The 23,230-nt window shown below is 40.6% G+C and overlaps 1 protein-coding gene and 1 long non-coding RNA gene across 11 annotated transcripts in view; one reads left to right on the top strand and one right to left on the bottom strand.

The window, feature by feature from the left end:
- The window catches only part of AIG1 (androgen induced 1), a 285,077-nt gene extending 274,801 nt beyond the window's left edge, over positions 1-10,276 (bottom strand). For 2 of the 9 annotated variants that reach the window (XM_055392063.2, XM_055392062.2), the window contains exon 1: positions 9,837-10,081. In XM_055392063.2, the coding sequence (XP_055248038.1) occupies positions 9,837-9,977 (141 nt within the window). In that variant the 5' untranslated portion in view covers positions 9,978-10,081. Of the gene's footprint in view, positions 1-9,307; positions 9,698-9,836; positions 10,100-10,183 lie in introns of those variants that run through there. The other 7 variants (XM_031012219.2, XM_055392064.2, XM_055392061.2 and 4 more) reach the window with 7 other exon arrangements.
- LOC134758777 (uncharacterized) lies at positions 10,156-18,930 on the top strand. Of its 2 annotated transcripts, none has more exons than XR_010134386.1 (3): positions 10,156-10,560; positions 12,727-12,803; positions 16,003-18,930. It is a non-coding gene; the product is annotated as an uncharacterized lncRNA (long non-coding RNA). The 2 variants fall into 2 exon arrangements; XR_010134385.1 differs by having other exon boundaries at positions 14,647-18,930.
- Positions 18,931-23,230: the final 4,300 nt, after the last annotated feature.

Raw genomic sequence — 23,230 nt, 5'->3', positions numbered from 1 at the left:
TGAATCTACAATTACCTCAATTAAAATGTCAATTAAATATAAAAGGGTCACTGCCGTTGAATGTTTTTGTCTCTAAAATTCATGTGGAAGCTTAATCCCCAATCTAACAGTATTAAGAAGTAAGGCCTTTTAAGAGGTGATTGAGTCATGAGGGTTCTGCCATTAATGGATTAATGTGTTAACAGATTATCACAGGAGAGTTAGTTATCACAAGAGTGGGTCTGTCATAAATGCCTCTCTTGTCCTGTGATGCCTTCCACCATGCTATGGTGCATCAAGAAGGCTCTCACCAGATGCCAGCACCATGCTTTTGTACTTTTGAGCCTCCAGAACTGTAAGACATAAGTTTCTTTTCTTTATAAATTACCCAGTCTGTGGTATTCTGTGATAGCAACACAAAATGGACTAAGAAAATAAAAATTTCTAAAAAAAAATTAAAAATACCATTCACAATAGCACTAATCAAAAATAAAATAGGTATAAACCTAACAAAATACATGCACAAACTATATGCTGAAAACTACAAAACATCAATGAAAGAAATTTAAAAATCTAAATAAATGAAGAGATATGTCACGTTCATGGGTTGGAAAAGTAAATATTGTTAAGATGTCCAACTTTCCCCAAATCGTTTTATAGATTCAATTAAATTCTACTAAAAAATCCAAGTACAATTATCTGTAGATATTACCAAGATTATTCTAAATTTAAACAAAAAGGAAAAGTAATTAGAATAGCATAAACAAATTTTGAAAAAGAACAAAGTTAGATGATTCTCACTACCTGTTTCAAAGATTTACTACAAAGCTGCAATCAACAATGTGTGGCACCTGTGAAGGGACACACACATCAGTGGAGCAGAACAGAATCCAGAATCCAGAAACAGACACACAAATGTAGTCAATTGATTTTTGACAAAGGTGCAAAGGTAATTCAACGGCAAAATGACAATCTTTTCAAGACACGGTGCAGGGAAAATTGCACAACATATACCAGAAAAAAAGGATTATAGATAAAAATGTAAAACCTAAAACTTTAAAACTTCTAGGAGGTTCCATAAAAAGAAGAAAAATGGTAAATTTTGTATCATCAAAATGAACTTTTGCTCTGTTTAAGACACTATCAATAAAATAAACTACAGACAGGAAGAAAACATTTGCAAATCACATATTTGCCAAAGAGCTTTTATTTGGCAAACATAAAACCTCTCAAAGCTTAATAATAATAAAACAACCCAGTATTTTTTAAATGGGCAAACTTTACAAAGAACGTGAATATATTATTAAAAGGCACAGGAAAAGATAATTAACAACTTCAGTCATGAGGGGAACTCAAAACCACAATGAGATAGTGTACGCACCTATTAGAATGGCTGAAATAAAAGAAAAATTGACAACGCCACACTCTGAAGATACAATATGAGTTCCCATCTGTGGAGCTCTCACACATTGCTGGTGGTAATGCAACATGGCACATCCACTCTGGAAAACTGTGCATCTATCAAAACTGTGCATCTATCAAAACTATGCATCTGTCAAAACTTACAGTATTGTATACTAAAAAGAATAAATTGACCGGGCGCGGTGGCTCATGCCTGTAATCCCAACACTTCGGGAGGCCAAGGCAGGTGGGTCACTTGAGCCCAGGAGTTCGAGTCCATCCTGGGCAAAATGGCGAAACCCCGTCTCTACTAAAAATACAAAAAAATTAGCCAGGAGTGGCGGCATGCACCTGTAATCCCAGCTACTCGGGAGGCTGAGGCGGGAGAGTCGCTTGAACCTAGGAGGTGGAGGTTGCAGTGAGCCGAGATCACGCCAGTGCACTCTATCCTGGGTGACAGAGTGAGACTCCATTTCAAGAAAAAAAAAAAAGAAAAAGGAATAAATTTTAGTGTATGTGGATGAAGAATTTATAAAAACCATATGTTCATATTGAATTTTTTGTTTTTTTAACAGAAGTATATATATGACTGAAAAGTCAAATATCAAAATACTAACATTGGTATCTCTAAGTGATATCCGTAATTTTAAAATAAGTTTTAAAGAATATGATTTTTTCTGATATCTGACTACATACGTATGAGCACACATATACATATACACTGTAGTCTCTCTAAGTATGTTCCTGTATGTACATAAAGTTCCAAAATAAATACCATCTTGAAGCACTAAAACGCTAAGATGCAAGGAAAATTAGGGAGAATTAAGATGGACTATATTTTCTTCCCTGTATTTCTATTGTTTCCTGTATTTGCACAAATTTTCTATAATAAGTATGTATCGCTTTTGAAATTAATTTTTAAAATTATAACACAGCCTGACAGACCTAAATATAAGACAATGTGAGTGCGCTAGTGCACTGTCTGACTTTTCAGAATTCCATGCTTCTGTCTTATATCTTGTTCAATTCCACAATGGATCTGATCAAGTGGTGTCTCACTTTCCAAGAAAGCTCTGCTTCCACCGCACTCAGAAGGGCTACCCTGCAGGTGAGGCATGGGCCCTTTAACTGTCTAACTACAGACTGCACAAGAGAGCTATGTCGTATAGAATCCTAAGCAGTAAGATTTTTCCAAGCACGCTTGGATCACATGAACATCTGATTCAATGTGGAAAATTGTACTGTTGTTCATGCTTCCCCCAGAAACATATGACATTTCAGAGGAACACAGAGAAACAAATGAAAACCCTCAAGAGCAGTTACCAATTTTGCTAAATGTTATACCAGACATGGGGGAATGGCAGGAATGGGAAAAGAAGTGACCTCAACTAGTGGTCAGATGACTTTCTGTAATTTCAATACCGTTTGCAACTAAGAGGGAATGGGTGATTATATCATCAACTATTTCCCCCACTCTAACAAAACCAGGCCCCTATTTTATGCCTGATCCAAAAGAAACATGCAAAGAAGGTGAAGAGGATTCTATGCAAAGCATTATTCTCACAATTCTTCCTCCAGGTTAGGAAAAAACATTATTTGAGCCTTCAAGTTTATGTGCATATTTTAGGGTCAAGTCTGAGTCTCCTGAAGAAAAAATGTGCAATTTTACACTCTCTGTATAATATCCAAAACCAAAAAACAAAAAACAGAAAAAAATCCACCTAATTTTGTTCCCTGAGTACTCAATAAACTACTGGCCTTCATGTGGCAATGTGTGGTTTTGACTGGCAAAACTAAGTACCATAGTTACATAATGACATGCAGAATCTCTTCTCAAGATATTTTATTTCCTATTTAAAATTAAGTCATGAACTAGAGCCAAGAATATGTTTTATGATAAGTATGTAAATAAATATAAGACTAACTCAAATGCAAAATGTAGTATACTTAAGCAGCTTATTTTCCCTCTTTAACATTTTTTAAATGTCAAAAATTCTCAGCATGTCTAAAAGGAAAAACGGTATCGTCCAGGTACACTTGACCATTTCCTATTCTTTGAGCATCGCAAGCTTTTCCACATCTGAGACTTTATTTATCCTCGTCTCTCTCTGGTTTTCTGAAATTCTTTTGCAATACAGATTTAGATAACAAAAAAAGTACCTAGATTATATTACCTTAAACTTCTACAAAAATGCCTTCACCTAGCCAAAATATAAGACCATGCCTTTGGCTTTCATAAAACCATCAAATAAGAAACATTAACCATAAAAATTTTTCTATATATTACACTAAAAACCAATCAAAGACATTATCTACTATGCTAACCAATGTTCTTTTTTTTTATTTTTATTTACAGACAGGATTTGGCTCTGTCACTCAGGCTGGAGTGCAGTGGCACTATCATAGCTCATTGCAAACTCGAACTCCTGGGCTCAAGTCATCCTCCTGCCCCAGCCCCCACATAGCTGGGACTACAGGCACATGCAAGCACCCCCAAATAATGTTTAATTTTTTGTAGTGGGAGCCTTGCTGTGATGCCCAGGCTGGTCTCGAACTCCTGGGTTTAAGCAAGCCTCCTACCATGGCCTCCCACAGTGCTGGGATTACAGGTGTGAGCCACCGTACCCACCCTTAATGTTCTTTAAATAAATATCTGAGTGATAAATTACCTTGAAAAGTCAGTGCCTGGAAAGAACTGTATTTTTCCCAATAAATTGTTATACCTCCTTTCTTTCAACATAAGGACAATACAATCAAATGTGTATTGTTTTTCACCTTAGTTGCCCTGAAGATTATTTAAATTTGTTTCTCAATAGCAATAACTAACCCATCTCTCGTATCTGAAACATATCTTTCTTTTATTTTCAAATTGTAATTTCTTACATTTTTTTGTTATATCACAGTGAAAGTCAATCTGTAATATGTTTTGAAAATAGGCAGAATTCAGGCCAGGCGCGGTGGCTCACACCTGTAATCCCAGCACTTTGGGAGGCCGATGCAGGCAGATCACTTGAGGTCAAGAGTTTGAGACCAGTGTGGCCAACATAGTAAAACCCTGTCTCTACTACAAATACAAAAATTAGCCAGGTGTGGTGGCAGGTGCCTGTAATCCCAGCTACTTGGGAGGCTGAGACAGGAGAATTTCTTGAACCTGGGAGGTGGAGGTTGAAGTGAGCCAAGATCACCACTGCACTCGCCTGGGTGACAGAGTGAAATTCTGTCTCAAAAAAAAAAGCAAAGAAAATAGGCAGAATTCGTATATTGAGACTGCTCTACAGGGTCCTACAATTAATCCATGTAAATGAAAAAACAATGCAGCTTAGAGCAGCATTTATCAACTTTGAATGTGCATAGAAATCACCTGATGATCTTATTAAAATGCAGACTCTGATTCAGAAGCTCTGGGGTGGAGCTGGAGATGCCACATTTCTTACAGGCTCCCAGACAAAGTTGATCCTGCTGGTCCTCAGCCCGCACTTTGAGTAGGCAGGGCCTGAACAATATTCTGCCATGACATGAATGAAAAGCCAGTCCAGGAGGAATAATGGGTATGATACGGCCCTGAGAGAGGATGACTCTCAAAATGGCCAGTACTACAAACTAGAGCCAATGGGATTCCCAGATATGTTTCAATCTTTAAAAATCAAGATGTCTTACATCCATCATCAATATTTTAAGTTTTCTAAAAAATCCAGTTCATGGTTTTCAAAGAAGTTGATTCTGACTCATCTGTTAGACTCTACCATATACACATGAATAATGTTCTGGTTGACACATTTTAAAATTCCTATCATTTTGAATGTTTTTGGGAGGAGACAGGACAAGAAAAGAATGCTCAATGAAAATTTGGGAAGAGAAAGCTTCCATTTACTTAAACATTTACTAAACACCTATTATACCCCAAATACTACTTTAAGGCCTCAAAATACATTTGCCTTTTTCTTTTCATTTATTTATGTTGGTTTTATCCTAATTCTTCTTTATTATCTTTTGGGGGCAATTATCATGTAACACGCAGCATAATCATTTTGCTAGTGAATGAGTGAATGAATCCACGTCACTTGAAGAAAATTCATCAGCTGTGATATTGACTAAGAAAATGTTAATATTTGAGCAACAGCTAGTTTAAATTTTCTTTCTTTCCAGCTTATTTCCAATTAAGTGTATTTCTTCTCCTGGCCTGACATGTTACATAATGATAGTCTCTGAAATACTTCATAGTAAAGACCTAGTTTTTCCAAAGTTGTCCGTGTCAGGCCTCTAAGCCGAAGCTCAGCCATTGTAACCCCTGTGAACTACACATATACATCCAGATGGCCTGCAGGAGCCAAGAAGTCTGGGGCAACCGAAAAACCACAAAAGAAGTAAAACAGCCAATTCCTGCCTTAACTGATTAACCAACATTACAACATTCCACCATTGTGACTTGTCCCTGCCCTACCTTAACTGATCAACCGACCTTGTGACATTCTTCTTCTGGACAATAAGTCTTATGATCTCCCCACCATGCACCTTGTGACCCCCTTCTCTGCTAACAATAAATAACCACCTTTTACTGTAATTTTCCATTACCTACCCAACTTCTATAAAGCAACCCCTTCCCCATCTCCCTTCGCTGACTCCTTTCTCAGACTCAGTCCGCCTGCACCCAGGTGAATTAAAAGCTTTATTGCTCACACAAAGCCTGTTTGGTGATCTCTTCACACAGACGCGCTTGACAGTCCAGTCTTTACAAATTCTCATATTGCCCACTGTTACACGTATGTATGTCTCCTCCACATAATTTCATGGATGAAGTAGGAAAAAACTTGCATTTTTGTTAAAGCTAAAATTAACCAGTTATCTACTATACATAAAGGGCTAGCCGAGTCACTGCATTTATTTCATATAAGTACAAAAAGAGTTAAGTTTTTTTTCTAAGTCAGAGGCTTTAAGGCCAAGTATACTAGTTTTCTATTACTGTGGTAACCAATTACTATCAATCGAATGGCTTAAACGACACAAATTTATTATTTTACAATTCTGGAGGTCAGAAGTCCAAAATACACTACAATTAAGCTGTCAGCAGGTATGTGTTCCTGGAAACTCTAGGAGGAAAACCATTTTTTTGTCCTCTCCAGCTTCTAGACACCTCTCACACCCCTTGTCTCCTGGCTCCATCCTCCATCTTCAAACCCAGCATTGTCGTATCTCTCTCTGACTTTCTTCCAGTCACATCTTCCTCCAACAAGCTCTTGTCTTCTGTTTCCCTATTCCTTTTAAGGACCCTTGTAATTACATTGGGCCCAATGGGATAACTCAGGGTAATTACCCTATTTTAAGGTCAATTGATTTGCAATCTTAATTCCATCTGCAACTTTTATTTCCCTTTGCCATGTAACCTAATGTATTCACAGGTTCCTGGCATGAGAATGTAAACATCTTTGGAGGCCCATTATTCTGCCTACCACACCAAGACAGTGTTCTTTTTCCATTTACTAACTTCAATTTTCCAAAAACACCTTAGTTCTCTTACAGTTTCTCAATACTAGGAAAAGAAACCATTGGAGAATAACAGTATAAGATTACTGGTAGCAACAATGTGTATTTCAGTTTTTGACCATAAGCTCCGAATCTATTGGAATGACCCTCATACCCAAGGAGAGAAATGAATACAGCCAGAATGGCCACTGCCACATAATCATCTGCTGCTGGATGCATGCAGCCTGAGATTCCTGACTCAGATCCTGGTAAACTGAAGCCATGGAATATGGAATCCAACTGTGGCTATCAGGATAAATGATTCCTGCAATCCAAGTTGGCTAGAAAAAAGGGCCTTCACATTACAATTTTAAAAAGTTAAACTCTTGCAAAATTACTCCAATAAACTTAGACTCATTAATATTGTACAAGGCACTAGGTAATAAAGTTTACGGTCTTTTTAACATTAAAAGTGAAAAGTAAAATGGCTAAATTATAGTAGCCTAATCATTTCATGCCATTACTGAGGATTGACAGGTTGGTTGTTTTAACAGCTGTACAATGCTTAAGCTCTAAGGATTCTAAAACTCAAATAATAAAAAGAATAACACTTTGCATGAATGTTTTTATGAATATATCTCAGACATACTTTCTCACAGGCACTCTTGGTTAAAGATAATTATTATATTTCAATCAGGAGCCACAGAGTAAAAAATTACAACGCTGGCTAAAGGTCCTATACAATCTGAAGCTAAATATGAAGCAAAGTAAATGTTTCACATTTGAATCTACTGTCTGACTTCTGGGATAGAAAAAGTCCTGTATGGTGATTAGTATTTAAAACAGGCAAGTCCAGTCATTGAATGCTAAAAGATAAATTATATGACAGCATATCAAGCTGACTCTACTATGGTTTCATGTCACACAAAGGTTATGAGAGGTATATCGTTTCTTCTGAGCCTTGTTTTTTAATGCACAGTAAGCAATGCCAATTATGAAAAGCAGGCATCTCTTGGGTTAACCAACACCCTCAATTTCTACCTCTGTTCACCTGCTGACCCCTCCCCTTGCTCCCACAACACAGCATCTACTGCAAGAGTGACGCTGAGGGCTGTTTCTAGAACCTATGGCTCCCACAGTATCTCTGTATTCTTGCCCAGCACTGCTCTTTAGCAACATTCAAATAGGCCAGCTCTAAGTAAGATCTGACTTAGGAATGGGATAAGGCAGTGTCCCAAAAGGAGTTTTGCTCACATAGCCCCTCAAAGAATTCTGAAAATCTATGCACATATTTTTAAATAACATCTCAACATCCTTAACATAGTTAAGTGTAAACACTTGAAAAAGGGACATCTTTCTGGCGCTCTATGGGTGGTATGCTTGCTTCATATACATATGCATCAGAACCTCAGGGTTGCAGATTTAGCTCATTCAATATACGGAAAATGTCTGCTACACAACATAATTGGCAAAGCCAATCCTCATTGACAAGCCAATCAACCCAATAAGACTTTCTGTCAAGGCAACTCCGACATTGTTGTTCAATCAAATATAAAGATAGCCCTGGTGACAGCCATCTATCTTCTGGAAGCTAAAAGGAACAGACAGAAAAACACACCTCAGAGTCTTGTCACGGGCTCCTCACTTGGATGAATGGGGAGAATGAAAGGAGAACTGGCAGGCATCACGCATGTTCAGAGGGAAATTAGTTTCAAGCAGAGTTGGAAGACGAGGATCTGAAAATTAAAACCCTTGCAACATTCTATACCCTGTGAAGTCTTGTGGGCCTAAGGGTATGTGCACAGTTTGGAGACTGCTGGGCAAAAGAATTGAAATTCCACTCTGAAAGTATCTAATATAATGCAAATATAAGGTGTTATTTTTAAACCAAAAGCCTCTCTGCATTTCTTTGAGGCATCCTAAGCCTTTGGAAATTTTTAAAACAGGTATCACGTTCTATTCATCAGAATGGAGGGTCAACAAGAGATTATAATCTTGCTGGTGTAGCCAACCTACTGTATAGTCTTGGATAAACAGTTCAGGGAGTCCCAGGAATTGGTTCTACAATTTCTCTGAGTGCTTTAGAACTTCATTGCTTTTGTTTTAAGCCTCTTCCTAATAATCTTTTAGCGTGTGTCTTAGTCACCTTTACCCTGAAATTCCTAGGTCCATCCATGAGTTCATTATTGGGCCTTATGCCCATGTTCTGTTCTCCAGGGGGGTTGAAGAGGGCCTTTTAGTGCCAGAAACAGAAAAACTTTCAAAATGATATACTAATAACCTGCACCTGTCAAGATTATCATATTGTGCCAACAGAGGAGCTGCTTATGCAAACTACTGTAAATTTGTACATGGGAAGACAGAGAAGTGTGTACAGTCACCTTGGAAATGCACTTTGAAAATCTCTGTCTCCTAATATGTACGGGGTAAAGGTTGAAAGTAAATTATTGACAATGGGAAAAAAAAACAGATGCAAAGAAGACAACTTTATTAGGTGCTTTCTCTCCCTTATGAGAAGGATTTGGTTCTTTCAGGTGAAGTTCCAAATCACTAGACAATACCCAGTTTCCTTCAGTTGCAACAAGTTCATCCCACGGTGGGTGCTCTGAAAAGCACCTTGAGGGCGAATGGGTCTCAGGCCATTCATGATCAGGTCCGATGCTTTTGTTAGTTGAAGATTCTTCCCGTGTCACCTCTTAGAAGCAGTTCGGTGTTCCCCTCCAAAGAGCCCACCACCTGGCTGTGCCCCACCTCCATTTATCCCCCAGTTGCCAGGTAAGGGTACCCAGCTACCAGGTAACGGTGAGTGGTTCAGAAGGTGCCGCTGCGGGGGCAGCCAGGCCTTCACACGCAATCACTGGGGAAGAGGCGAGGACATGGGTGGATGCTGGAGGCGCGCACGTGCGCAGGTGCTCGTGCATACACACACACACACACACACACACACACACACAGGCACGGGGTGCAGGGCGAGCAGGGGGAGGGGACGGCCTTACCAGATCAATGAACGTCAGGAATTTCCAGCTGCCTCCGTAGGTCTGGTGTGAGGGCATTTCGATGGCTTTGTAGTTACACAGGATAGAGCAGTAGGACAGCAGGATTGCCATCCGCAGCACCTGGCAGGGGACAAGCGCCATGTTCGCCAGAGGCCTGGACCGGCTGGGCGGCGAGGAGGGCGGGCGTGAGGGAGGCGCCGGGCGCGCGGGGGCGGGCGCCGTGGGAACCCGGGCGCGGGCGCGGGGGCGGGGGCGGGGACGGGGCGGGGCGGGGCGGGCGCGGGGGCGGGGGCGGAGGCGGGGCGCGCGCCCCCGGGGACTGGCGCGGCCGCGAGCGCCCGGGTGACCTGTACTGGTCGGGCGCGGTTTGCGTACGCTCTCCACTGCCGGCCGCGGCCTGGCAGGCGGCGTGTCGTCATCTCTTTCGTCACCTTCGTCATTCTGCTCCTGCGTTCGCAGGGTCCCGGGACACCCGGCCAGGAGGCGCCCCCTAGGCATCCCAGGAGTGGGTGCGACCTCTGAGTGCTACGAGGGCTCGGGAAGTGCGCGCTGATCTCCAGGGGGAAGCGGGGCCTGTGGCTAGTGGGCGCCGGGCCGGGCGAGGGGGCGGGGAACCTGGACTGAAGGAGTGGACCCCACTGTCCACAAATGTTCCCGCCCCGGAATCGCGGTGACGCCTCCTGGGGTAGTTGCAGTTGGCCGAGAGCTGGTGCCCCGTGCGGAGGTATCCGGTGGGGGTGTGAACGTGGGGTGTAAACCCGAGCACAGGCAGCCGCGAGTGACTTTCAGTATTTTGGGCAATAAGGTTTTCAGTGTTGACAAACGACTGTCAATCACTAGGAAACTCTCTAAATTCTGCTTTCAATGGGTAGGCTACGCAGCACTTTTCCATGACAGATTGATTAATGTCATATCAATATATAACATCAGCTAGAATATGAACTTTGGACAAGTGGTTTATAGATAAAAAGCTATAAAGAAAGGATTTTCAGATAACTTTCTGCCACAAGATTGCATTCAGCTTTAAAAAATTCCAATTTTGGATGTAAAACCCCTGCGTGTAATTTAATACTAATCATCTGGTTGTTAAACTGGTTTTGCCCTTATTTTTTTCTTACACTACACTACCAGGGCTTAATGGAAGGAAAATAAATATAAACTGGAGTCCCTCCTGCCTTCCAGTAAATGTTTTCACACTGAAGTTGCATCAGTCTGTGGGCAACATTTTCATTTCAGCCAACCAGTTGCAGGGTCGGATTATGAAAAGGCAACATAGGTATTTCCTGTGGCTCCATTTAAAACAGGTGTCCTCTTCAAATAGTCTCTGAGTCAGAGGATGTGGAGGGAGGGCTGGTGGGGAGAAGCATAGTGCTAGAGGTAAAGAGAAAGTAGCAAGCCATGGATGTTTTCCTGAATGTTTCCAATCAAGCTCTAAACTAAAATGAAGAGACCCACTAGATTTTTTTAATTGGCATTATAATTATGCTAATAGAACTGATGTCAGAAGAAGATTCTACTAGCATTAAAACGATGTATTATTGATGATTTTTGGTCAAATCTTAATGTAAAAGTTGGCTTTATTTTTTTAATTGTGCATCCTTGGTACATGGTTATAAACTGCCAAAAAAAATAAAAAAGAGTAGATCTATTGAAGATCTACCTACCTTAATAATGTGTCTAGAATTGGTTCCTGCTGGTAGATTAGTGGTCTCACTGACTTCAAGAATGAAGCGGCAGACCTTGGTGGTAAGTGTTACAGCTCTTAAAGATGGCACAGACCCAGAGTGAGCGATAGCAAGGTTTATTGTGAAGAGTGAAAGGACAAAGCTTCCACAGCATGAAAGGGGACTGGAGCGGTTTGCTGCTGCTGGCTGGGGTGGCCAGCTTTTATTCCCTTATTGTCCTCTCCAGTGCTCTGTTTCTGTCCTATGAGAGTGCCCTTTTTTCAGTCCTCCCTGCGATTGGCTACTTTTAAAATCCTGCTGATTGGTGCGTTTTACAGAGTGCTGATTAGTGTGTTTTACAGAGTGCTGATTGGTGCTTTTTACAGAGCGCTGATTGGTGCGTTTTACACTCCTCTTGTAAGACAGCCAAGTTCCCCAAGTCCCCACTTGTCTCAGGAAGTCCAGCTGGCCTCACCTCTCAATAGAGCCTTAATAAAGTTTTATGAGTTAATGTGATATTTGCAAAGTTTGATATACCCTTCCTACTTTACATGTTAGACAATTATTAAGACTCCCCAACCCCATTGTTACAAAATGAAATAATATTTTCATAAAGCCATTTCTAATGGTCAGGTTTTTTGTTTTGTTTTGTTTTTCTTTTTGTTTTTTTGTGAGACAGAGTCTAGCTCTGTCACCCAGGCGGGAGTGCAGTGGCGTGATCTCAGCTCACTGCAACCTCTGCCTCCTGGGTTCAACTCTTCTCCTGCCTCAGCCTCCCAAGTAGCTGGGACTACAGGCGCATGCCACCACACCTGGCTAATTTTTTTTGTATTTTTAGTAGAGATGGGGTTTCACCATGTTGGCCAGGTTGGTCTTGAACTCCTGACTTCAAATGATCCACCTGCCTCGGCCTCCGAAAGTGCTGGGATTACAGGTGTGAGTCACTGGGCCTGACCAGTTTCTTTTAAATAAATAACTATAACTCTTAATTAAGTATTTAGAACCTATTCTGCTGGGTTTCCTTTTGTTTTTTCATGATTTGCCAACCATGATGAGATAGTTTTGTGCTTTAAAAAATGAAGTGTTTGTATAAAACTTGACTCAAATACTATTTTATGAGAATGTCAGTTCACAATTTTTGGAACTTCTTGATAACTATTAACATGTCCAGACTTGCTTTCTCTGCTTTTCAGACCATATCTAACAATCTTTGTCATGTTTTACAGATAACTTTTGTGGAAAATATTAATCTACACACATTGTGTTTTTACAGCGTAAACAATTGCTTTTAAAACTTCATTAGGTAAGTTATTACTTTTTATGAACTATAATACATTATTCACTTCTAAGTATTCTTATGGTGATTCCATATTTGATTTAGATAATACTGTTTTCTATGTATAGAATAAATATTTGCATGTCCTTTTTTTTTTATCTTTTTCATTCTACTACACAATTAGTGAGACTAGAGGAGAAAAGCCTCATCCAGTTGAATTTCATCAATAGCAGTAAACATAGGAAACACCAAGGGAAGATTTCAAGAACCCGTTTTAGCTTCAAGCTATATTCTTTGATTGTTGTAATATTTCTTAGACTATATATGGGGCTGAAGATACCCTTTCTTAAATACTTCTAATAATTGAGACAGACTGTTCATTCCTTTTTTTTTCTTTTGGAGGGGGGGTGTATTAGTCCATTTTCATACTGCTATGAAGAAATACCTGTGATTGGATAATTCATAGAGAAAAAGAGTCTTAATGGACTCACAGTTCCACATGGCTGGGGAGGCTTCACCCTCATGGCAGAAGGTAAAGGAAGAGCAAAGTCACATCTTACATGGTGGCAGGCAAAAGAGTGTGTGCAGGAAACTGCCCTTTATAAAACCATCAGATCTCCTGAGACTTATTCACTATCACAAGAACAGCACAGGAAAACCTGCCCCCATGATTCAATTACCTCCCACCAGGTCCCCCCTACAATGTGTGGAGATTAAGGGAGCTACAGTTCAAGATGAAATTTGGGTGGGGACACAGCCAAACCATATCAGGGAGGATGTCTGTCTGACATACTGATGATAATACCTGTTAATTTGGGAAATGACTGGGACTCCTATGTCACCCTTTAATTGTATTCCAAGAAGCCAACTTTATATAACTATTGGTCGTTGCTTAAAAGTTCAGGAGGAAGAATTGTGTTTATACATATCCTTGCGGTATTCGATATTTACACATTTCCTTTGGTTCTGCATTTACACGAGATAAGCATTTTCTAACAATATCAATATATTTGGAACAAATTTTTTCTCCCCATTTATCTGTACTTCAAGGGTGAAAGTTAGGACATGTCCCCCTCAGAGGCCTGGGCATGGAAAAAGTCTTCAGTATTACAGAAAAGATACCTCTGAATTATTTTTATTCATTATAAATGTAGCGTATTTATGATACTAAAATGGAAACGCTTTTTTTAAAAAAACATTTTCCCCACTCTCTCCACCCAGAGAAAACAATGAACATTTTAGCATATTCCTGCAAGTCTTTTACAATATAGATTTAGCTGATTGTGACGTACTATATAACAACTTGCATCACAGAGATTTCTTCTGCCTCAAGTTTAATAGCAATTTTCTCCTATTTAAAACATTGTAAAACTCATGTTTAATGATTGCATAGCACAACATCATATGGACATATATTTTGCTTAAACTTTTTTTCTTTTTGGATATTTATGTTCTTTTAAAGTTTTCACCACTAAATACACAGTGATGTCTATATTTTGAATTGAGAAAGCTACTTTTTAGGATTATATGGAACTCAAAACCAATTAAGAAACTACACTTCTAGAACCTACTGTGTGTTGTTCATGTGTGTTTATATGAACTGAGGTGACAAGGAGAGTTCTTTTACCCTGGAGGGCAGTTGGGAAAGATTAAGAGAAAGAAGTAGGTAAAAATTACTCTTTTTTTTCCTTACAATTGATGCTTATTACAGCTTTTTCAAATTGCCATAGACACAAAATGCAGTACCAATGCATTTAATTAGCCAGGTGTTTTTTGTGTTTGTTTTGGGGGTTGTTGTTTTTTTGTTTTGGATTTGGTTTGTTTGTTTGTCTTGTTTTTGCTGTTAACCAGTAAAAGTTGTTCTTTACAGGCCAAATGAGCAGCAGCTACTAGTGGTTGTGTTGATGCTGCAAGTTTTCACTGATTTTAAAATGGACTGTATTTGCTACAGAGAACTCTGTAAGATTTCTAAACACCGAGGATTCTATGGAGGGTCATTGAAAAGTGTTAGAAAAATTAGGGTCTAGATGAGTCGTGAGTCATTGCATGATCTCATACAGATGCGAAACATCTCCGTCACTCTCTAGTACTAGAAGTGCATTTACCAGTGCTCCTCATCAAGCTTGGAATGCTCTCTCTTCGTGTGCATGTATCCAAACCCAACACATCCAGCAAGACTCAATTAAGTCCACTTCATCTGACAGTCCCTCTTTGGGACATATGTTGTAGCCACCCTGCTCTGAATGGTCTACCTGGATGGCTTACTGGTGACGCAAATCCTACATGCATTCATTATACTCGTTATTTCCTCCTCAAAAACTGACCCACTGCAATTAGAAAAGTCAGGACAGAGCCAGATGGCCTGGAGATGCCAGTCTCTTAATGGTGCTAAAATGTCCCTGGAAGCTAGCAAGTTGAAAGTAATATACTCACCCAAATTCTTCTCAGGAAGACTACTGTATGATGTTAAAAGAAATGTTATCACAAGCTACTTGGTTGGATGGATGGTGGTGACTGGTGAGAGAGACTTTCTAAAGCATTCTAGAGTGACAGTAAATGATTATAAAATCTCCACCCCCGATGGGTATACATTGCAGATGTAATTAGTCAAGATGACATAATGCTAGAGTAGGATGGGTCCCTTATGCAATTTGACTGGCGTCCTTATTAGAAGACAGAGATACACAGGGAAAATGAGATGTGAAGGCAGAGACAGAGATTGGAATGATGAGGATCCCAGGAATCCCAAGGTCTGCTGCTGTCATTCGAGTAATTGCACAGGCTTTGTTTTGCTGAATGAAGTATTTAGGAGTTGGAGCAGAGCTAAATTGCTCTGAGTAGTAGAGAAGAGGTGGACATCCTACCAGAGGAACTTCCTTCTCCAATCCTTCTAGATCATTCTAGAATAGAAGCCTTCAGCCTCTATTCTAAATAAGTGTTGAATATTTAAAGGATATAATAGTCAAATTCTTTAAAGATCAGGCATGTATCATAAGTAAATCTAGATGTAAGGTAATAGGGCACGATTGAGTCTCTGAAAAAGTGGAGCAAATGCCATTTACTCTTTAGTAAAGACATTTCCATTCAAATATTTAAAAATTGTGTCAGCCAAAAATTAAAATTAAAAAATGCCCACCTTTGTGCTAGAGTCAGCTCATGGTGGACTGCAGTTGGGATTTCTGGATTTTTTTTTTGAAAGAGTGCCCTTTGAATGTCTTACCCACAGTGTCTGCAGGACCCTGGCAGGCCCAGTTTGGAATCCTACTCAAGCCTTCCTCCTCATCTGTAAGAGTTAAGGCTACTTTGGCTGGAATTTACAACTCTATTTCTTAAAGCAGGGTGGAGGAAAACATGAAGATGAGTCAAAAGGGGCATGTACACTGACCCTTAAGAAAGGTTTGCAGAAGATACTGTCACACAACACTTCCACCTTCACTTCTTTGGCCTACATTTATCCATGTGGCCACAGCTGGGAAAAGTAGCCTCCTTTCTGGGTAGAAATGTGCCAGCCGGAAATCAGAACTCCATTAGCATGGAAATGAGATGTTGTGGATTGAATTGTGTCCCCTAACAAGATATGTTGAAGTTCTAATTCCCAGTACCTCAGAATGTGGCATTATTTGGAAACAGGGATATTGCAGATATAATTAGTCAAGATGACATCATACTGGAGTAAGGTGAGTCCCTTATCTAATATGACTGGTGTCCTTATAAAGAAACAGAAAAGGCCAGGTGCGATAGTTCACACCTGTAATCCCAGCACTTTGTGGGGCTGAGATAGGTGGGGATTGCCTGATCTCAGGAGTTGGAGACCAGCCTGGGCAACATGACAAAACCTATCTCTGCAAAAAATACCAAAATTAAGTGAGTGTGGTGGCACCTGCCTGCAGTCCCAGCTACTTGGGACTGAAGTAGGAGTCCTGAAGTCAGAGGATTGTTTGAGCCCAGAAGGTGGAAGCTGCAGTGAGTTGGTTTTGCACTACTGCACTCCAGACTGGGTGACAAAGTGAGACTCTGTTGAAAGAAGAAGAAAGAGACAGAGAGAGAGAGAGAAAAGAAGAAGAAGAGGAAGAGGAAGAAGAAGAAGAATGAAGACAGGAGAGGAGGAACAGAAAAGAAAAGAAAGAAAAGAAAAGAAAAAAGAAAAAGAGAAGAAAAGAAGAAAAGACAGAAACACACGGGAGAAACATCAAGGACTTCCTGCTGTCACTAGGAACAAGGAGAGAGGCGTGCAACAGATTCTCCCGCACAGCCCCCACAAGTAACTAACCCCACTGAAACTTTGATTTCAGAGGTATATCCTCCAGAACTGAGAGACAATATGTTTCTGTCACTTCAGCCACCCAGTTTGTGTTACTTTGTTGTGGCAGCCCAAGCAGACTAATGCAAGAGAGAAAGTAGGTATTAGGAGACCACTAACAGTTGTTACCACAATTTCCCATCAATAGTATAATTCCAGTAATTTGTTCTGTGCAACATTTCTCCAATTTGAACCTTCATGTCTATTTTTCCTGCTGTTGCCTTACTGAGTAAGCTCTGTAAGTGGTCTTACTGCCTCCACGTTTGCATTTCCATGTCATCCTTATCACTACCACTAGGATCATCTTCCTGAAAATATAGATCAGATTAGATTACTTCTCTCCTAAAAAATTGTCAGTGATTTCTCATGACCTGCAGGAAATCTCACTCCCTTAGCATGGCATTCAACATCTTCTGTGGTTTGGCTGACCTTAACCCCGTTTTTGAACTTCTGTAACTGCATCTTTCTAAATAATTATGTATTCCGTTATTATAGGAATACATATTTTCTCCCAAAACTCAGCATTTACTTTTACTTTTCCACACCCCTCAAGCACTAATGATTCATATTACCTTCTCCATCTGCTGAAATTCTACTCATCTTCCAAGGGCCAGCTCTGGTTGAAATTCTATAATAATGCCTGTATTTGCATAGTACTCTGCCATCTAGAAAGCACTTTCACATTATACTAAATGCAATCATGGCATCTTCTCAAGATGTCTATGGCATCTCAACCCTTGGGCATTCCTGCACAGTGACCATCCCCCATATAATAGGAATTGCCCTGGGATGCTCTTCACATCCAAGTAGCCAATCCATAGGTGAGGCAGTTATCAGCAGGCATTCCCTCTCTTATGTAAGATGGAAAGCTGATTTCCCAATAGTTTGAGATATGTGAAGCAGCTAATTAAACTATCCTCTTTGTACCCAGACTCTGTCCATAGAAGGCAAGGCTTTGGGGAAATTGATAGCCTCTGCACAAAGCAGTATTACAGAAATGTGGAATGCAGGGATGATAGGATGGGTTGATACTTCTTACCATATTAAGTAACTTTTTCCCTTGAATTAAAGGCAGCTAAAATGCCTGCAGTCCATTTATTGGGCCCCTGTGTTAGTCATCCACAGAGCTAGTTGAAAGTCAGTTTTAGAAACTAGCATAATAAACATCCAGCACAAAAGAGGAGTGCAACAAAATTAAACTAAGCACCATTATTTTGTTTTCAAGAGACATGGGATTTGCCATGAGAGATGTTAGCACCAAGCTGCCCTGCCAAGTGCCAAAAGCCAGTTTAAATTATCTGTGACGCTAGCCAACTGAGAGCCCAGAGGACTCCAGCTTCCCTCGCCTGAGGGAAGACCTTAGCAGGCCTGTCAGAACCAAAGCTTGTTCTGACACCTTGTTCCCCCAGGAGCTCAGCATCCAGTTTCCATTCCCCTCAAAACTTCACCTGTCAAAAAAAGCAGATGAATGGCTCACATCACTGATGTCTAGGCTGTGGCTGTAGAAGATGATCAGACCCACAAGGACGTTTAGAAGATTACCTGGAATACAATGAGGTGGCTGGGCCAAGCCATGATTCTGAGTCAAGTCAGAATCTGCTGGAAGGACTGCTGAGAAATATTTTATTAGTGTAGTCCTTTTATTTCCCTGTTTTTTGAATTCACTATGCGTATCATGGCTGGAGGTGCAGTTGCCATCTTGTAAGCGTGAGAGAAAGAACAGAGAATTTCATAGATATTTGCCCTGATATCAATAACCTGCTGAACCAAGTGGGCAGTTACCACCTTCCAGACTTCTTGTGATTTAAGAAAAACAACCCCCTATTTGTTTAAGCCAATGGAGTACAGTGTTCTCTTATGTGCAGCAAAATGGTGGTACAAAGAGATATGTGGGGTTATTTCCTGGTATTCAATTTTTTTTTTTTTTTTTTTTTTTTTAATGAGACAGAGTCTCGCTCTGTTGCCAGACTGGAGTGAGTGCAGTGGCGTGATCTCGGCTCACTGCAACCTCCACCTTACGGGTTCAAACAATTCTTCTGCATCAGCCTCCTGAATAGCTGGGACTACAGGTGCCCGCCACCATGCCCAGCTGATTTTTGTACTTTCAGTAGTGACAGGGTTTCACCATGTTGGCCAGGATGGTCTCAATCTCTTGACCTTGTGATCTGCCCGCCTTGGCCTCCCAAAGTGCTGGGATTACAGGCATGAGCCACTGAACCCCGGCCTTTTTTTTTTTTTTTTTTTTTTTTTTATGAGATGGATTCTGGCTCTCTTGCCCAGGCTGGAGTACAATGGTGCAATCTCAGCTCACTGCAACCTCTGCCTCCTGGGCTTAAGCAATTCTCCTGCCTCACCCTCTTGAGTAGCTGGGATTACAGGCATGCACCACCGCACCAAGCTAATTTTTGTATTTTTAGTAAAGATGGGGGTTTCTCCATGTTGCCCAGGCTGGTCTTGAACTCCTGACCTCAGGTGATCCACCTGCTTCGGCCTCCCAAAGTGCTGGGATTACAGGCGTGAGATACCGTGCCCCGCCTTTATGATTATCCTTTTAAAAAGTGCTGAACTGACTGGGTGTGGTGACTCACGCCTGTAATCCCAGCACTTTGGGAGGCCAAGGTGGGTGGATCACTTGAGGTCAGGAGTTCAAGACCAGTCTGGCCAACATGGTGAAACCTCATCCCTACTAAAAATACAAAAAATTAGCCGGGCGTGCTGACACATACCTATAATCCCAGATCCCAGCTACTTGGGAGGCTGAGACAGGAAAATTGCTTGAACCTGAGAGGCAGATGTTGCAGTGAGCTGAGATCACACCACTGCACTCCAGTCTGGGTGACAGAGCCAATCTCTGTCTCAAAAAATAAATAAGTAAAATAAAATAAAAAGTGCTGGATTATAAGGTAGTGGGCTAGTCTTAAGGAGACCAGGATTCAAATTTTATGCATTTTTAAAAAAATAACAAACACGCATCTAATACTATGGGTCAGGCTCTGAGCTTTACACTTCACAAATTTTAACTCATTTTATCCTCTTTGAGGATGGTTACTATTATCTCCATTTTACAAAAGAGGAAATGGAAAAACAGAGTAAATTAGATAAACTGCCCAAAGTCACACAACCTATCAATGGCAGAGCTAAGATAGGAAACCCATGCATTTTGGTTCTTAAACATTACACTGAGCTGCTTGATAGGTAGTCAGTGCATATCCTATCCTAGGTTCTGATTCACATTCATATCGGGCAGAAACAATGCCTATATTTCAGCATCTCCGTAGACATAATTGTTTGATTCATAAGGATGAGAAAATTCTAGATAATAATTCCAAGAGTCACACATCATTTCATAATTTTTGTAGACTTTCCATGTATTGACAAGCTTTTTGTTATCATTTGGCAATGCCATTTTATTTTATGATATCTGAGCCATCTGGTGTTACCTTTCTTCTTGAAATGAATGCTTCATCAAATTCCTGTGTATGCTCCATTTCCCCATTATTTCTTTCATGTAAATTACATTCCATCATTAGATTCATCCAAGAATTATATTCATTTTCATTTATTTGCTGGAATTTTAAGCAAATTTTAATTTGCCGGATGTCCCTTTAAGTTTTACTTAAATTGACAAATTATTTTTGTTCAAAATCCTCTTTCTTTCTACCTTAATATATGTCAGAGGCCAGACATCTTTATATTGATAGATGCAGAACGACAGAATCTTCTATGGAGAAAAACTTAGAGATCATCTAGCTCAGGTCTTTCATTTTATAAATGATGAAACTGAGGCTCAGAAGAGTTAAATTACTTTCCTAATGTCACAGTCAGTTGGTAGTGATGACAGCAGGGGAGCCAGAAGCAGGCAGGGTCTGCCCTCCTGGGTGCCGCTGCAGCTGCCTGACCTGCAGCTGCAGACCTGGTTGTCCCACTCCATCCACAGAGCAGGCAGGAGCCGGGGACAAGTTGGAGACCTGCCCCTTCCGAGTTGGTGGAGCAGGAGCTTGCTGGGTGCAGCTGTGACTGCCCTCCCAGGTGCAGGACCTAGGCGTTTCTGTAGCCTGCATCCCCAGGGGCCTGGAAAAGCCCCACCCATTCAATTTCTGCTGGCTCGGGGATGTCCACTCCCACTGCCTGGCCTCTCTCCTCTCCTTGTGCTCACTCTAATCTCAGAGCGGGGTTGGGACTGAGCCCCAGGACCATGAATGGCAGGGGAGACAGACAGATTCCTGGTCGGAAGGGGATGGGTCCCCAGTAAGGCCCCACCTTCAAGCCAAGGAGGGCCTGAAGGCTGAGGGCCAGGCTGCCAGTCCTGCAGACTGGAGTAGGGACTTGTGATGCCTCCTCCAGGCCCACCCATGGCCACCCATGGACCAATCAGTACACACTTACTCCCCTCTGAGGTCCATAAAAGCCCCAGCTCAGCAAGAGCAGGGCAGAGGATGAAGAGAGGATGGGAGGACCAGCAGCATAGAGGAGCTACCCTCTCAGGGCCTCCTCTCTGCTGAGAGCTGAACATTCCGCAAGATGACCTGTCTACGGAGAGGAACTACCCACTGTGGGTTTCCTCCGAGCTGTTGTAACACTCAGTAAAGCTTCTCTTCATCTTGTTCACCTTCCACTTATCTGGTACCTCATTCTTCCCAGATGCAGGACAAGAACTCAGGCAAAGGCTCCACTGGCCACAGAGGTTTCTGGCCAGAAAAACAACACCCCAAAGATCCTGCAACAGTAGCAGAGCTGGGTCTAAAACTTTTATTAGGGTAGCTTTTCTTTTCTTTTTTTTGAAATAATAAACTATTTTTATTATTTTATCCTGTATTCCCGTATATTCCATCCCCACCAACTGCCCCACCTTGTATAGTTTACCCTAATATCAATTTGTTGCATTAGTGTGGTACATTTATTATAACCAATGAACCATATTGAATTATCATCACTAACTAAAGTCCGTAGTTTACATTAGAGTTCACTGTTTGTGTTGTATAGTTCTAAGGGTTTGGACAAATATATAATGTCATATATTTACTATTAGTGTATGATACAGAATGCCCTAAAAGTCCCCTATGCTCTGCATCCCTCCCTCCCTTTCCCTGGGACCCTGGAAACCACTGATCTTATTACTGTCCTATTGTGTTGTCTTTTCCAGATGTCATATAGTTGGAATCATATTGTATATAGCCTTTTCCTACTAGCTTCTTTCACTTAGCAACATTTAATAGGTTCCTGCATTTAAGGTTCCTGCATGTCTCTTTATGGCTTGATAATTAACTAATTAGTTTTCATAGTTGAGTTAAATTCCATTCTATGGATGTATCACAGTGTCTTTATACCTTCACTTAAGAGCATCTTGGTTGTTTCCAAGTCTTGGTGCTTATTAATAAATATTTATTTGCAGGTTTTTGTGTGAACATAAACTTTCGATTCATTTGGATAAACACCAGGGAACACAATTGCAAGATCATGTGGTAAGATTATTTTCAGCTTTGTAAGAGACTGCCAAACTATCTTCCAAAGTGGCTGTACTATTTTGGATTCCCATGAGAAAAAAAAATGAGAGTTCCTATTGCTCCACATCTTTATCAGCATTTGGTGTTGTCAATGTTGAATTTTAGCTGCCGTAATTAGTATATAGTAGTATCTCATTGTTATTTTAATTTGAAATTCCGTGCTGAGATACAATGTAGAGTACCTTGTATGCTTATTTGCCATCTGAATGCCTTTTTTGGTGAGGTGTCTGTTCAGATCTTTTGCCTATTTTAAACTTAGGTTCGCTTTCTTACTGTTATTTTAAGAGTTTGTTGTATATTTTCTATATGAATTCTTCAACAGATATGTTTTGCCAATATTTTCTCCCAGTCTATGGCTTGCTTATCATTTTCTTAACAGTGTCTTTTGCAGAGCAGAAGTGTTAAGTTTATGGAAGTCTCACTTAAAATTTTTTTTTCATGGATCATGCATTTGGTGTCTTTTCTAAAAACTCATTTTCAAACCAAAGGTCACCTTGATTTTCTCACTTTGATATTGTTATCTTCTAGAAGCTTTATAGTTTTTCATTTTAAATTTATGTCTATGATCCATTTTGAGTTAATTTTTATGAAGGTGTAAGGTCTGTGTCCAGATTAATTTTCGTTACCACACGGATGTCCAACTGTTCCAG

This window comes from Gorilla gorilla, chromosome 5, assembly GCF_029281585.2.
Source record: "Gorilla gorilla gorilla isolate KB3781 chromosome 5, NHGRI_mGorGor1-v2.1_pri, whole genome shotgun sequence".
Taxonomy (NCBI): domain Eukaryota; kingdom Metazoa; phylum Chordata; class Mammalia; order Primates; family Hominidae; genus Gorilla; species Gorilla gorilla.
This window is presented reverse-complemented; position numbering and strand designations above follow the sequence as displayed.